We start from the raw sequence: 13,972 nt of genomic DNA on the forward strand, positions 1-13,972 counted from the left end.
ATTACCTGCGACTAACGCACCTTGAAGTTACCTCTTAGAGCAAACATCGCCCTGCTGCCGTAATTCTAAAAGACCATCGGTGGCCAAAAGATAGGAGCGACGCCCCAGGGACTCAGCCTGCAAATTCAGATGTAAAAAAATAAGGAATAAATCAGTGCCGGTGCAGCCTGAGGATCAATTGGATTTTTATCATTTGGGAATTGCTGGCCGTGTTCGCGGGACCAAATGGACCTTGAGCTTTTTGTTCATCCGATTTCATTTTCTGGATGACTACTGTTAGATAACGGCAGCTCCTCGGGTACCTCTGCGGTGCTCTGGCCATCACATCATGTCTGGCAGCTGGCAAATCGCATCTCCAGCACTCAGTACAGCACTTGCTGGCTTTTCTGTTGCCCTTTCCATCACAACGTGGCTTCTCCCACAGGATCGCCCTTCTGCTCCCCAAAACCAAGTGTGCCTTGCTGTGTCAGCTTCACCATCAGGTCTGATCCCACAGCTATGGGAAGTCCCCCTGGGCTGTCCCAGAGATGCTGACCCAGCCTGAGTCCCAGTAAACGTGAATGTGGGCTTCTCCTGTTGCCTCGGGATCCGCCTGCACCGTGCAGCAGTGTGACAGCTGTGTGCTGCCCTGTTTAGGGCCTGTCTCCATCTGGACCACTGCTTCCACTCTGCTCGGTCAGGCAGAAAAGGAGCCAGCAGACAGACATGAGCCCAGCCGTGGAAATGGTTAGGTTTTCCCTTGCCAAATGCTCTGCATTCCCACCTAGTTGTTACAATGAGACCGAGAAGCTCTCTGATTTTGGATGGGACTTTGGCTGGGAGCAGAGGACAGAAAGAGAGATGTCTCTTCCTGTCTCATGTGCATAGCAGGTTTGGATCTCACTCGGAGTACGATGCAGGCTGAGCATGCCAACATTCATAATAATTAACCGTTAATGTTAGCAAACACTTGGCAAATCTCCACCAGCTTTCATTTGAAGCTCTCAGAGTCCTTTGTAAACATGAACAGATTAAGCCTTGCCAAGACCCCCTCCAGTCCTACGCCTTAATCCAGAGAATATCCTCCACTTTCATTCTCCAACAGGGGATTCAGAATGCATGGTGCTGTTTGGGAGGGTTTGGATCAGCGCTGCTGTGTGGTGCAGAGCTGAGACCCAGGGCAGCACGGTGCTGCTCTCAAGCCATTTGCTGTCAGAACGTCACCCATCGTGCCTACTGGGGCCTGGTGGCATTACGGCCATCTGGCTTTGCCTTCCTTGCTGCTGCTTCTTAACAGCTCCTTGCAGAGAATGATCTTTTGGTCAAAGCTGAACAAAAATAAAGGGCTGCTTTCCAGAATAATGATCTCCCTCTTGAAATACAGTGTCCGTCTGAAGGAATTATAACCAGAAATATAGCTTCTGCGTCTGCTAAACCTCTACAAAGACACTCCCATCCAAGACTCTGCTTCTCCATTTGAAGTCAAGCTCCAAGGAGAGACATCCATCCATCTGACCCCCTCACATGGCCAGCATTGTGCCAGGGCCAATGAAACGCCCAGCCAACAAACCTTCCCCCCATGGACAACCGCTGAGCATGGACATGGCAACACCTCCTGCTATCACCCAGCTCCCCACTGTGCCGTGACCTCCATCTGTGCTGCCCGGGGGCTACAGAGCTGTGGGTGGCTGGAAAGTAGCACCACAGGCTGTGTGCTCACCTACCTCCCCCATTTTAGTTCAAAAGCAACAACCAGAGCGTCCTCCTGGCCGTGCTCCGTAACCCAGGCGGCTGTTTGCTGTAGAGCTGGAAGAACAATTGGTTTTAGGCAGACAGATCAGCCAACCCAGTGCTCTCCTGGGAACAAGAGGTCTTTCTTCTTTTCCTCCCCCAGTTCTTTGTGCTCATTTGCATTCACTTTTGGCTTAGAAATAAATTGCTTTAAATCTCGGCTCAGCACGAGCTAAGCCTGAAAAGCCAGAGGACGACTTCCGAACGTTGCTGGGAGTTCAGGCAAAAGGCAATCAGAGGTGGGTTGTTCTGAGGCTGAAAAACGCAAAGAGTGGTGTTTGGGGTGTGAATAGGAAAGAGAAAGGTGCCTGGAAGGCAGAGATAGAGCAAGAGAAAAGAAGGAAGATAATGGGCTTGAAAGAGTGTGGGTCTCGCCCATGGCGCATCTCAATTGCCTTCTCCTCACCAATGCACTGACTTTTTGTCTCCCCTGCACCCTAAGCTCAGTATTTGAGGAACTGAAAATACAGCCACGACACAAAAGAAAAACAGAAAGGGCTATTCCACACCAACCGACTGAAGCAGAAAAATGCTATGCCACACCAAAGGCCAAAAACAATGCCAGGTCTTTCCACTGTAATAAAGCATTGTTTATCGCATCAGAAAGGCACTTTTTAAAAGGCGAATGGCCTCGAAGCCCCTTTAATGCACGGAGATCCTTCAAGATAGGTCTGATAGAGAAAACCCAGGCAGGAAATATGTGCTGGCTAATCTGACAGTTATCTCTTTTACAGCCAGCTCCTGTCATTTCAGTCTTTGGAACCGCCAGCTGCATCGGTAACTGCAGCCCTAACCTCAGCAGAGGAGCAAGCCTTGGTTAATAAAGCCTGCTTCCCTCTCTGCATCCCTCCGTGCCTCCAGCCCTGGGGCTGCTCGTCCCTCCTGCACTGCTTTCCGGGCCAGGAAATCGCAGCCCCACCACGAATCAGAGCATCAGCTCGGCTGAAGCACAGCAGATTCCCCTCTGCGGGGACGAAAGTCTCCTGGAAGATGCACAAACTGCCCATTGTCTGATCCCGCTGGGACAGGGCTGATTTTCCCAGTGAGCTCTCAGGTTCCCCAGGAGCTCATTTATACTGAACTCATCAGCGCTACTTTGTGCCCAGAAGAGCCCAGCTTTCTATTTTCCACCACTTAGGGCCCATCAGGCTCTAATGGGGTCGTTGGGACTTTGAGTGCTTTACGTGCTGCTCTGCAGATGTTCCAGCACTCTGCAGCCTTTCTCCTGCTGGCTCCTTTTGAGTCCCAGCTGAAGTAGTTAAAACTGTTCCTGCCTCTGAGCTCTCACCGTTCACAGAAAAACTCTTTTTATGTTTTGCCTGTGCCATTCCGGTCAGGAAATGCCCCCTGGTTGTCCCAGACTTGTTAGTGCTAGAATGAAAACGGCACTGCCTGGGAAACTACCACAAAGCTGGGGTTTGGTGCAGGAGGAGAGATGCTTTTGGTCGGGAATGTGCCCAAAGGCAGTGGGATCAGGGACTGGAGCACAGCTGGGGTGGGCAGGAGCATCATGGAGCCAGGGGTAGGAAGGGAGAAAGCACAGAGTTAATCGATCCAATCTTGGGCTCCCGGTGGAATTTGCAGAGATATCTTACTCGAATTACCCCAGTTTTATCAGCAGATGGCCGTTCTGGGAAAGTGCCTTTTGGGCAGCAAAGTGCTTCAGATCTCGAACTGCTTTAGCACTGAGCAAAAGGGGACCAACAATAGCTTCAAAGATGAGAGCAGGAAGCTGGGGAGGGGGGAGGGATGTAACCCATCCTTGGGCATGAAACGTGTGCCAACGGCCCCCAGGAAATGTGCACAACTCTGCCTCTGTAGAGGGCCCCTCCAGACTGTGAGATCTGTAGGACTGTAGCAGTGAGCAGAAAATGCAAGGCCCTGTAAAAGGTATCCACGTGTCAGCAGCTTTTACCCATCCACTGCTACTCCACGCTGCATTTCTGCTCGCAGTGCACGCATTGAACAGAGGGGGAAAGAATGACAGGGTGCAAAAGGGACGTGAAAAAATATCTCCCTAAAATCTGGACCTGGATATCAAATACGATACAGGCAGAGAAAGGTAACATAAAGAGGAGATAAAGAGCAAAGGCAGAGAGAAACTGGGTGGCTTCTCATCATTTCATACCTGACACCCCCTGTCTGAGCAGATGACTGCAGACCTTTGGAGCAGCAGAGGAATCACATCAGGCTCTGACAAGCTCCGTCTTTATTCAGTGACGGGGTGAGAAAACATCAGCTCTCATCAATGATTCATGAAGCCTTTTCTTCTGCTAATCTGTAAATAAATTTTAAAAAGCAGCTTCTTTTTGATGAGTCTATTCTGCTGTTGGTAAGAACATACCGGCCTTTACAGGCAACACGGTGTGCTCAGGGGCTGCTGTCAGCTTTGGCTGTGCTGAGCTCTACACCCAGTGCAGGCGCCTGCCCTCACCTCCCCCCCAGCTCCTTCCATTGGGGATGTGCTGGCCCTCAGCAAGCTGCCTCGTAACTTTTTCAAGCGTGGACAGGGAAGAGAAAAGGGATAAAAAGCGTAATTATACAAGGACATCTTTTATTTCAGTACATTCAAGACAAAAAGAAAAGAAAACAATTCGAGAACAGGATGTACCTTCACTCAAGGCTTTATCTCCCCTGCCCCTCTCCATTTTCCTCTCTTCCCTTTTACAGTCAGAAATTGCATAGAATTTGTTTTTTCAATCAGAAAATTGAACTCGGCACTGTAGAACCCACGTCAGAACCACGCGGAGCTGCCGCTGCTGCTGGGGAAGTCAGAGTTTCTCACATGAGAGCCCGCTCTGATGGCTCTTGCAGTGCTGCTGAGAGCGACATGGGGAGCTGGAGGGGTTCCCCTGCGCTCCCTGCTCTCCTTTCACCTTCCTCAAAGGGATCCCAAACCCACACCCCCGAAAAACAGAAAGGGGGAAAAAAAAAAAAAGCAGATAACCCCAGAACTAAACAGAAGACACAGAACCCCTGAAATTCCAGGCGTTTCAAGGCCTCTTTGAGATCACTGTGTGTGTTGGTTGTTTTTTGGCATTTTAATATATATATATGTATACATATATATTTATATATATATATATGTATGTTAACAACTCTTCAGACTGTCAGCGTGTGCTGCTTCTCAGGAGGAGTGTGTCCCACCCCTTCCTCCCTCTCTCAGCCCAGTGCCACACTCTAGAAAGGAAGAAATCCAGCACCTGACACCCAGTGCCTTGGAGACTAAGTCCTGAAGTACCCCGAAATGAAACAAAACGAAATAACGACTCTCCCCTTCCCATCCCTCCTCTGTACCAAATAAAAATTTCCCTCCCTCCCGCCCATTGAGATCGTCCCCTGTGAGTCTGTGTGATGGGGAGACAGCGTAGCATCCTTCCTCCTGGCCCGGGATGGAGCAGCTCTGAGATCAGCTCTCGCCCCCACAGGGGTGGGTGATGCTGCTGCCCCGATCCCCACCGCGTCCCTCCGTCCCACCTCAGAGCTGCATGGGGGCAGCTCACCTGAGGACCCCGCTCCCGGTGCATCCTCTCCAAAGCCGACCCTCCGGCCAGGCGTCTGCGTCGGCCCGACAGCGCTCTGCCTTGCTCTGGAGAAGCTGGGTAACTGCTTTTAATTTAAAAACAAGTTTGACATTGTACAAGTCCGTGTTCTGTAAAATGGAACAGGACCCTCTCGGCCCACCCCGGCTCCCCCCGCCCCAGCGTTACTCGGGCTCGCTGCTGTTGGTGGTCTTCTCCCACTCCAAGCTCTCCTCGCTCTGTGCAGGTGAGCCTGGAGCCGGCCGTGCCCGGAGCCCCTGGAACCTGCGGCACTCAGGGCAGACACGGATGTGCGTGCAGCCTCGGGCGACCAGGGCAGCTTCTTGTGCCAGTCTTTGTGCCAGGGGGTCTGGCTCTCCCCCACTGCACAGCTTCCCGTTGCTGAGCGTGGTCGTGCTGCGAGCTCGGCGCTCCTCAGGGATAGCGGGGCGAGTCCGTATCATCCCCCCTCGCCTCCGACGGGGGTGGAAACTGTCCTTGCAGAGGATGATGTTGCGCAGCTCTGTCACCATCTCTTGGCACACCGACACCTGGAAGGCAGACCCGAGAGATGCTGCTCACTTCAGTGCCTCGCGCCCGCTCTGGATCCTGATGCCAAAGCGCTGTGGGCTCAGGTTCAGATTTGGCTGCTGGATTTTGATGCCAGCACTCAGACCCCAATGCTTGTTACAGCCCAAGAGATACCACCTCTTGTCAGAGACCCCTCTGATTTTGGATTCTGGATTCCCAGAGCAGTGTGCGACCCAAACCTACTGGAGGCCCAAATCCTCAGATGTTCCACACTTCAGGAAAGGGACCTGCATGTTGTGCTGCACAGCTGATCCTTTCAACAGCCCCAGAGCATCCCTATGGCCTCGACCGCAGTGGGATGCAGGAGTACCTGAGATGTCTGTGCGCTTCACGCCCAGCCACGTGCACCCAGAGCTCTTGTGCACTTGAAGTCTGGGCACTTGGAGCACTCATCTCAGGCTGAGCAGAGCACAGCTGAGCACCTCACATGCAGCAATAAGCACAGATATCCCTTCAGGACATTGTCAGGTCCTACCTCTGACTGCTCGGAGTGCCGAAGGCTCCACAAAAATTCCAGCATGGCCATAAAAATCGCTACGATTAAGCCACAGATGAGAACCACGAAGATTCCACCAATGTTCTCCATTCCCAGGCCTAAAATAAAGCAGAAGAGACAACACTGCGGGGAGGCAGGCACAACAAAATGCAGTCCCTTGCTGTTTCCTCAGCACTGTGTGCTCCCAGCCAGGAGCCAAAAGCACAGAGCCAGCACTGTCCTATTAATAGTGAGCTGCATGACTCAGATGGCAGAGCGAATGCCTCGCAATAACTGCACGATCGAAGATGCGCTCTCAGAAACGATGATTTTGCAGATAAACAGCGACTGCATTGGAGGGAAGCACAAAGCAATTTGTGGACAAACCAAGAACAGAGCAGGGGGAAAACGGGAGATCAATCGAGCACATTAATACCTGCAAATTATTCACCCAGCTCTTGTTGCTTTGAACTTTGCGGATGAGCAACGCTGTTAGAGGAGCAGAGATGAGGAAGACAAGAAAGGGCTTTAAAGGAGGCTGGCACTGAGAAAACCTCCTTTGATTGCACTACAAAGTGCTGTTGGAAAACGATGACAGCTGCTTGTGTTGCAGTGTGAGGAGAGGATCCAGGCAAAACCAAAACCCAGTGCAGTTGGATGTGATGGGGACCATGTGGGCATGCTGCACAGGGGTACCTGGGATGGGGCTGGGGGCTCTCTGGTGGTCGAGGAGCAGTGCCCACCTCTCAGCACTCGCTGCCCAAGGAACTGCTCTCCTTCTCTCGTAGGCTTGGCCTCAAGTGGCCAGGGCTCTTGATTGGGCTGATTACTAAAAAGCATGCAGTGCTTAGTGCTGAGGTGATGCTACAAGGCCATTACTCAACAAGAACATCTATAAAAACCTTCCTCTCCCCTCTGTAACATTAAATCAAAGTGCAGGAATCAATGATTTATTGACAATCTCTGCATGGCTCTTAGACATAAAATCTCACCAAAATCCTTGTAAATCGCTGACCTGTTTTGTTCTAAAACTCAAGAGGTCACATTTCTCCCTCTTTCTCCGTCATTCTTTTGGCACTGCCTCTGGAGCAATCCAGTGACTGCGTAAATCAGCCCTTCGCAGGGAGACGTTTCCACTAAGACAGCAATAGCAGGGCAGAACACATCACATAATCGCTGCTCAGACCCAAGATAAAGGCCATCCTCTCCTCGCAGCATCTCTCCTGGTTGAATTTCAGGCCAGTATCAGGCTCTCATCATCCTGCCGTGGTTTCACCCGGATGTCAACTCAGGTGCCCAAGCTCACCTGGGAGATATCTCTTTCCTCTATATACAGATTTTATTCCCTCTACTGCCTCAATTCCTCCAAAAACACTTGTGCTTTCTCTCAGCTAGGATACAGCTGGGCTTTTACGAAGAAGGCAAACAAGCCACCAAAACATCGTCTCATCCCCGTCTCACTCTTCGCTAGCTATGTGACAGCACTCTCATTACCACGACCAGCAGACTGCAGTCTCTCACTTTTCCCCAACTGAGAAAGTGAAACACAACAGAAGGGCACAAAGCACCACAACAACCCATCCGGGGTCACAGAGCAAGCTGGGCATTGGCAGAACCGGTCCAGGAGCATCTTTTCAAACCCACCACCTCCTCACAGCCCAGAATTCTGAGTGCATGGAGCCTGGAGGAAATCCACAGAAGAGGAGCCTCCGTCTTGCATGCTTGCCTTCTTCAGCAACTACTACGCTCCTCCTTGCCTTGTGCTGAGGCTGGATGCCTCAGGCTGGGCCAGGATGTCTTAGCTCCTCCTTAAGACCACCAGCCAGGCTCTCTCAGTCCCAGCAGGGTCTCATCCAGCTGCACGCACACCCCAACAACTGCTGCAATGTCAGAGAAACAAGTGAGCAGCCATGCAGCTGGCTCGGCTCTGCGTCTCTGCATTCAGAGGGGTCAGGAGCCTCTCCCTTCAGCTGGGAACCTGCTGGCCTCCCCAAAAATGCTTGCTGAGGAAAGGGCGACTGCCAAAAGCAAAAAACCACAGCAACTGCAGGAAGCTGGCAACTGCTGCACTCTGGGACATCAGCCTAATGTGGTAGCTTTTATGGCAATTTGCATAGCATTACCCAAAAGAATTTGCTCCTCAGTTTACAGATGCACTAATAATGTCCTTGTGTCCCTTCCCTCGGCTGTGTGCATGGTGCTTTCACTCAGGGGCACTAAGCAGTGGGCCCGTGGTGGAGATCCATCTCCCTTGAAGGAACACGGGATTTTGGTCCGATCTCTTTAGCCATCCATTTTCCCACGTAATGCTGCAGACATTCATTAGAAGCTAATTTACCCTCCATATGCCTCCAATATTTGTCATTTGGTTGTTCCTGCTATCTTTGCCCCAGGCAAAAACACACAGCATGAGGCGCCGCAGAGCTGGTTGGCTCTCTCCTTGAATTGTGAGGGAAGGAACTGCAGGTCAGGAGAAGGGGAAAAAGTAATTCTTTGGCAGAGAACCCAGCAACACACACGTGCGGATGGATCTCCGTCCTCGCACGGCTGCAGAGGAGGCTCCCTGCAGAGCGGCACGGCGTACCTTTGGCCCGGTGGTCCTCCTCCTTGGGACACTTGCCTCCTTCCCACCACTTTCGCTTCAGGATTTCCAGCCGGTTGTTCTCCTGCAGCTGGAGGATGGCCAGGTCGAACTCATCGCGGAACACAGAGCCTGCAACAGCGAGAGGTGGGCGCTAAGACACTGCTGCTTGCACACCAACACCCACAGACGGCACGTAAACAAGTTAGAAGGGAGAGCTGCAGCTTCATGGGCAGGAGCTGAGCGGGCAGCTCGGTACCAAACTGCTCCTCGAACCACAGAGGTCCCTCTCCTGTCCATCTGCCTCCAGCATCAGCCTTGCACTATCACTCATGTTTCACACTGGTGCACTGCAATGGCACAGAACCCAACACACAAGCAAGGCATGGGAGTGGATGCTCCGTGCTCCCAGGGGTGCTGAAGGGCCGTGGGAAAGCCCACAGCTCCACTGGTAACTCTGTACTATTGTCCCAGCAAGCAGCATTCTGCTCCTCTTATCTGCTACAATTTCGCTGCTTAACAGCGAAGACAATGTCAGAACAAATTTAGTCATGACAGTGAGCTTTTGTACTCACAACCGGGTTACTGTGACTTTACAAGCTTACTCATGTCAGCTAAACTACAGTGACTGCCTGCAGGAGGGTTCTGCGTCATCCGGCTTCACTTTGTATTGCAAAGTGTGGGTGCTTGAAGCCCTGGAACTGGCCCAGAGATCGGTCAGTCATCTGGAATAACAACTGCTACCTCCTTTTCCTCTGCTGCCCTGGGAAATGGTGTTCTCTTGTTAGCTCCCCTGTTTGAAAGACAAAAACCTGCATTTGTTGAAAGCTGATTGCTGGGTGAGATAGTTACTGAATTGTTGGGCTCTGTCCTGGAGTTTTCAGAACCACCGGGTGTTAAGATGCTACAGCAATTGCACCAGCATTACTTTTAAGGCACTTCCGAGATGAAACAAGGAGCACAAAACGATTCAAAAACACTGGTTCCAAAAGGGAAACCGTCAGCAAAGAGCATATATGCAGAAAACAAGCAGCAATTTTGAAACATCTTGCACATGAATAATTGAAGGAGCCACAATCACGTGTCACGGGGCTCTGGACCAGAGCTGGCTCTCGCACATATGGCTCTGAGTGCGCGCCGTGGGCAACTGCAGTGTATTTGATTTTCCTCCCGAGGTTAATAAAGGACCCCAGGCAGAGCCGTGAAACGTGAGGTTGGCTTTAGAGCCGGCTCAGCCTTTCAAAATGCTCCGGTCCTCTGCTGACAGCTGAGAAGGACTAGAATTTGTCTTCACTGCCTACCGACGGGCATGCCAATCCCGTAGCCCTTGGTGTCCAGAAGGCCCCCGACCTGCGTGAGGTTGCAATTGCGCTGACGATAATACTCGTTCATGGTGGACTCCAGCAGGAAGGCGTAATTGGAGTTCAGCACACGCGCGATCCCTTCCTCCGTGCTCTTCACAAAGACACTGGGCTGCTTGGAGTACATGTAGTTCCACATCCGCTGGTACGTCTGGTAGCGGGAGTTCTGCCAAGAGAGAGGTGCAGGTAAAGCAGGGGAGCTTGTGGTGCCATACAGCCCTCCTGAGAGCCGCCTGAAAAGGCTGCGGTGCGGAGGGGAGTCGAAACAGGGCTGGTGCCTGATTCACAAAGGGATTCGGATGCCTAATCTCCAGTTATTCCAATGAGATTTAGAGGTCTGAATGTCTTGGTGGATTTGAGACTTTGTTGGCGAGGCTGGGCATGAAATGCATACCTAATTTCAATAGGCTCCAGCAAATCTCTTGGCAGAAATGTTTTAGAAAAAAGACCTAATTTTTGTGAAGGTGTATCAAAAACACCCCAGAAGAATCAGAGGAAATAGCTCCTGTTTGGTTTAAGCCACTCTGTGCTTCCCACACCCTTGTGCACAAACAGTCCACTACAGTCGGACGCTGCCAACCCAAGAAGAGCACTGAGGTCCAAGGGCAGAGTCAAAGCTTGCTGGAGTCAAAGCTCCATCAATCTGGATTTTGTACCTGGAGTCTTTTCACTGGCTGCAGTGAACTAGACCTCAGCAAGCCCCAAATCTCCAGAACATGCTGGTAGTCGGACCTGCCTTGCTTTGGTGGAGAGAGGAGCTAATTTGGTGGCTTGCACACTGTCACAGAGGGTCTCAGGACACTGCTGCTGCCCTTCTCCACCCAGTTCTGTCCTCTGTGCAGTCGCTCGTGCAGGGACAGGTGGGCAAGGTGAGCTCACTCACAATTCACAGCACTCTTTCACACCAATCCCATGTGTTAGCAGCCAGGGAAACTGCTGCCAGGACAGGTTGCAGTGCAAGGTGCTTCAGCAATGGATGTCTCACGCAGCCAAGAGCCAGGGGGTGAGGACAGCTTCAGCCATGTCTGTGCAACCCGCTGCAGCACCTGACTCACCGCCCTGACAGAAGGTATTGCAAATGGTACAAGAATTCCTTGTGCTCATTTCTTTTTTGACATGGGCACCAGGCAGTGCAGAGCCATGACAGGATTTTAACCTTGAAAGTCTGCCTGAAAAAGGATGAGTGCCTCGCATGCAGCCACTTTATTCACTTGGGCTCTTCAGCTTTTAGATGTGATGTTCTGCTCAAAAGAAGTTGGTTGTTTTTTTTTTGCCAAACCCCTGAACGGTGGAAAGTTGAGCTGAAAAGCTTAGGCTCGCTTGAGAGGTTTCTCAGGCTTCCTGGTTCAGTTCAGACTCAGAGGAAAAGTGAGAAGAGCTTTCTGCCCTCTTGGTATTTCAACATTCAATAAACAAATAATCCTCAAGCAGTTCTGTGTGCATTCAGAGCACTGCAAAAAAGGATTCACTCATTTGTTTCCTTTTTGAATACAGCAGGAAAGACAGAAAGGAAATTGAGCTAACCAGTATTACATTGGCACACACTTGACTCGTACGATTTCAGAGTCACTGACCCCATATAGACTCTGGTTTGCACCAGCACATTTACATAAGACATCCCACTAAGGGACTGCAAATGCTTCTTTGCTTACCCAACCCAAGTGACACTTACGGAGAACCTAAGACCATGCTGACCATGGGACCCACAGAAATCTGACTGCAAATGCTCAGCTGCTGAAGACAACATTGTGCCATCGCTGCGACGTGTGGATCTGCACCACTTTCCTGCCTATCTGGTAGGGAACTCCCAACGTTGAGTTACTTTCCGAGACTGAGCTGGAAGGATCCCTCCACCACTCAGCCCCTCAATGTCCCCAGTAGAACTGGCCCAGTGCTATGCTACTAAGCAGCCAGGCCCCCCCCAAACATCCCCTCTGTGCCAAAAAGCGGGATGCAACACACCAGTGAGAGGCACGGCAGGCTGAGCAACATCCAAATCTGATTCAAGGGTGCAACCCCCACCCTAGCTAGCAAAAGAACGGGGTTTACTTGGAAGAAAGTCATGCTGGAGCCGCCGTGAATGGTGCCATACTCGATGGTGGTCTGGTCTGCCAGGTCATCCACAGACTCAATGGGGACGTCCATGCGCTGCACCGTGAGGAAGGCAGCCAGGTTGGCCGTGTAGGAGGAGATGATGATCAAGGTGAAAGCCCACCTAAGGGAAGGGAAAGCAAAGACGATAAGCTGAGATTTGCCCATGGGCTGATCCCCATCCCCACCCTGCAAGAGAAGCCCTCCTTTAAAGGAAGGCTGACCTTACCAGACTCCACTGACGCAGCGCGTGGAGAGCGCCTGGGGGGCGATGGTGGAGCCTTGCTGCATGAACCCCCCAACAGGAAACCACAGACTGTTGCCTAGTGAGTACTGGTTGATGAGAAGGTTGCACCTGCCTTGTGAGCAGGGGTGGGGGCTGTACCACTCATAGGGTGTCAAGCTGCAATGACAAGGAGAAGGGAACAGAGGTGATTTGCTGGGAAATGGGGCACTTAGGAGAAACATAGCAGGAAAAGAAAAGCTGAAAAGCCCTAACTCTCCCGGAGGCGGTTTTTTCTGAGGAGGAAACTGCTGTCAGTTATTGCTCAGGGCACAGAGCTGTGCGAAATGCTCACTCTGAGATTCAGGTGCCAGAGGCTTTGCTGTAAAATGTGCAGAAGTTTTGGGAGGCTCTGCTGAAGGGCATGGGCTGGAGGGAGGCTGGAGTCCTGTGTGCCAATTTGCATCACAGACAATGACAATAATTCCAGAAGCTCATGGTCTTGATGCGAAATTGAAATCAAACATCTCCTGCTGGGATCCCTGCCAGATAATGAGCATCCATAGCAAGTTCCAAAGTGGAACACGTTAAGACCTGACTGCACAACATCATCGAGGAAGAATGGTTGCAATTGGCTGCTCCAAGGTCTGGTGGCCCCAGCAAGATCTAAGCATGGGTTTAGTATGAGGCCATGTGCTCTTTGTTTCAAAACAACCTCATGCTTTCAGAGCTCGCAGAGATGGGACAGGGGTGGTAATTGCAAATAAACAACAGCGTGTCACTGAAGTGATGGCAGCCTGGCTCTCTTTTTGGGCTGTTCTCGCTCTTCAGCTCCCCGGTTGCTAAGAAAGTCTTCTAAATCCTACGCTGCCATTCATTACATTGCTAATGGTTAACAAAGCTGGTGCTCGGGAGGGTTATTTTGGGGCTCCTGCAAATGCAGCTGCAGGGATCTATTGCGGCGTTTCACCAAAATGAGGCTTTCATTTCTGCATCTCACCTCATCTAGAGGCACACGACTTAGGAGGACAATGTTTAAAACATGCAGAGAAGGGTTGGAGGGGCACCACATCTCAGGCTGCAGAGAGTGCCCTGCTCCATTATTCAGTGTTTTCTTCAGGACTATGCATGTGAGGCTGCAATGGGATTCAAAGGAAGCATTAAAGCCCTGTCAGCGTGACAACTTCAGCCATGCTAAGGGACCAAGTGGCAGCACGGTTCCATTTCTGTAATGAGGAGTGGGTATTTGCCACGTCCCGAAGCAGCGTCCGAGCCCTGAGCACAGCTCTGGAATGCATTTCCAGGACACAGCTGAGCTGAGTGTGGAAAGATTCACCTGTGGCACCAAACGGCAACGTT

The 13,972-nt window shown here is 51.4% G+C and overlaps 1 protein-coding gene across 2 annotated transcripts in view; it reads right to left on the bottom strand.

Moving 5' to 3' along the window:
- Positions 1 to 5,099: 5,099 nt before the first annotated feature.
- The window catches only part of GRIK4 (glutamate ionotropic receptor kainate type subunit 4), a 124,338-nt gene continuing 115,465 nt past the window's right edge, over positions 5,100 to 13,972 (bottom strand). For both annotated transcript variants that reach the window (XM_042832075.1, XM_042832076.1), the window contains 6 exons: positions 12,620 to 12,793; positions 12,349 to 12,514; positions 10,240 to 10,465; positions 8,942 to 9,070; positions 6,358 to 6,476; positions 5,100 to 5,842 (listed from right to left, as the gene is read on the bottom strand). In XM_042832075.1, the coding sequence (XP_042688009.1) occupies positions 5,477 to 5,842; positions 6,358 to 6,476; positions 8,942 to 9,070; positions 10,240 to 10,465; positions 12,349 to 12,514; positions 12,620 to 12,793 (1,180 nt within the window). In that variant the 3' untranslated portion in view covers positions 5,100 to 5,476. The remainder of the gene's footprint in view (positions 5,843 to 6,357; positions 6,477 to 8,941; positions 9,071 to 10,239; positions 10,466 to 12,348; positions 12,515 to 12,619; positions 12,794 to 13,972) is intronic.

The sequence above is a fragment of the Centrocercus urophasianus genome, unplaced genomic scaffold (genome assembly GCF_019232065.1).
Source record: "Centrocercus urophasianus isolate 14NV4802_14NV808 unplaced genomic scaffold, USGS_Curo_1.0 seq_37, whole genome shotgun sequence".
Taxonomy (NCBI): Eukaryota; Metazoa; Chordata; class Aves; order Galliformes; family Phasianidae; genus Centrocercus; species Centrocercus urophasianus.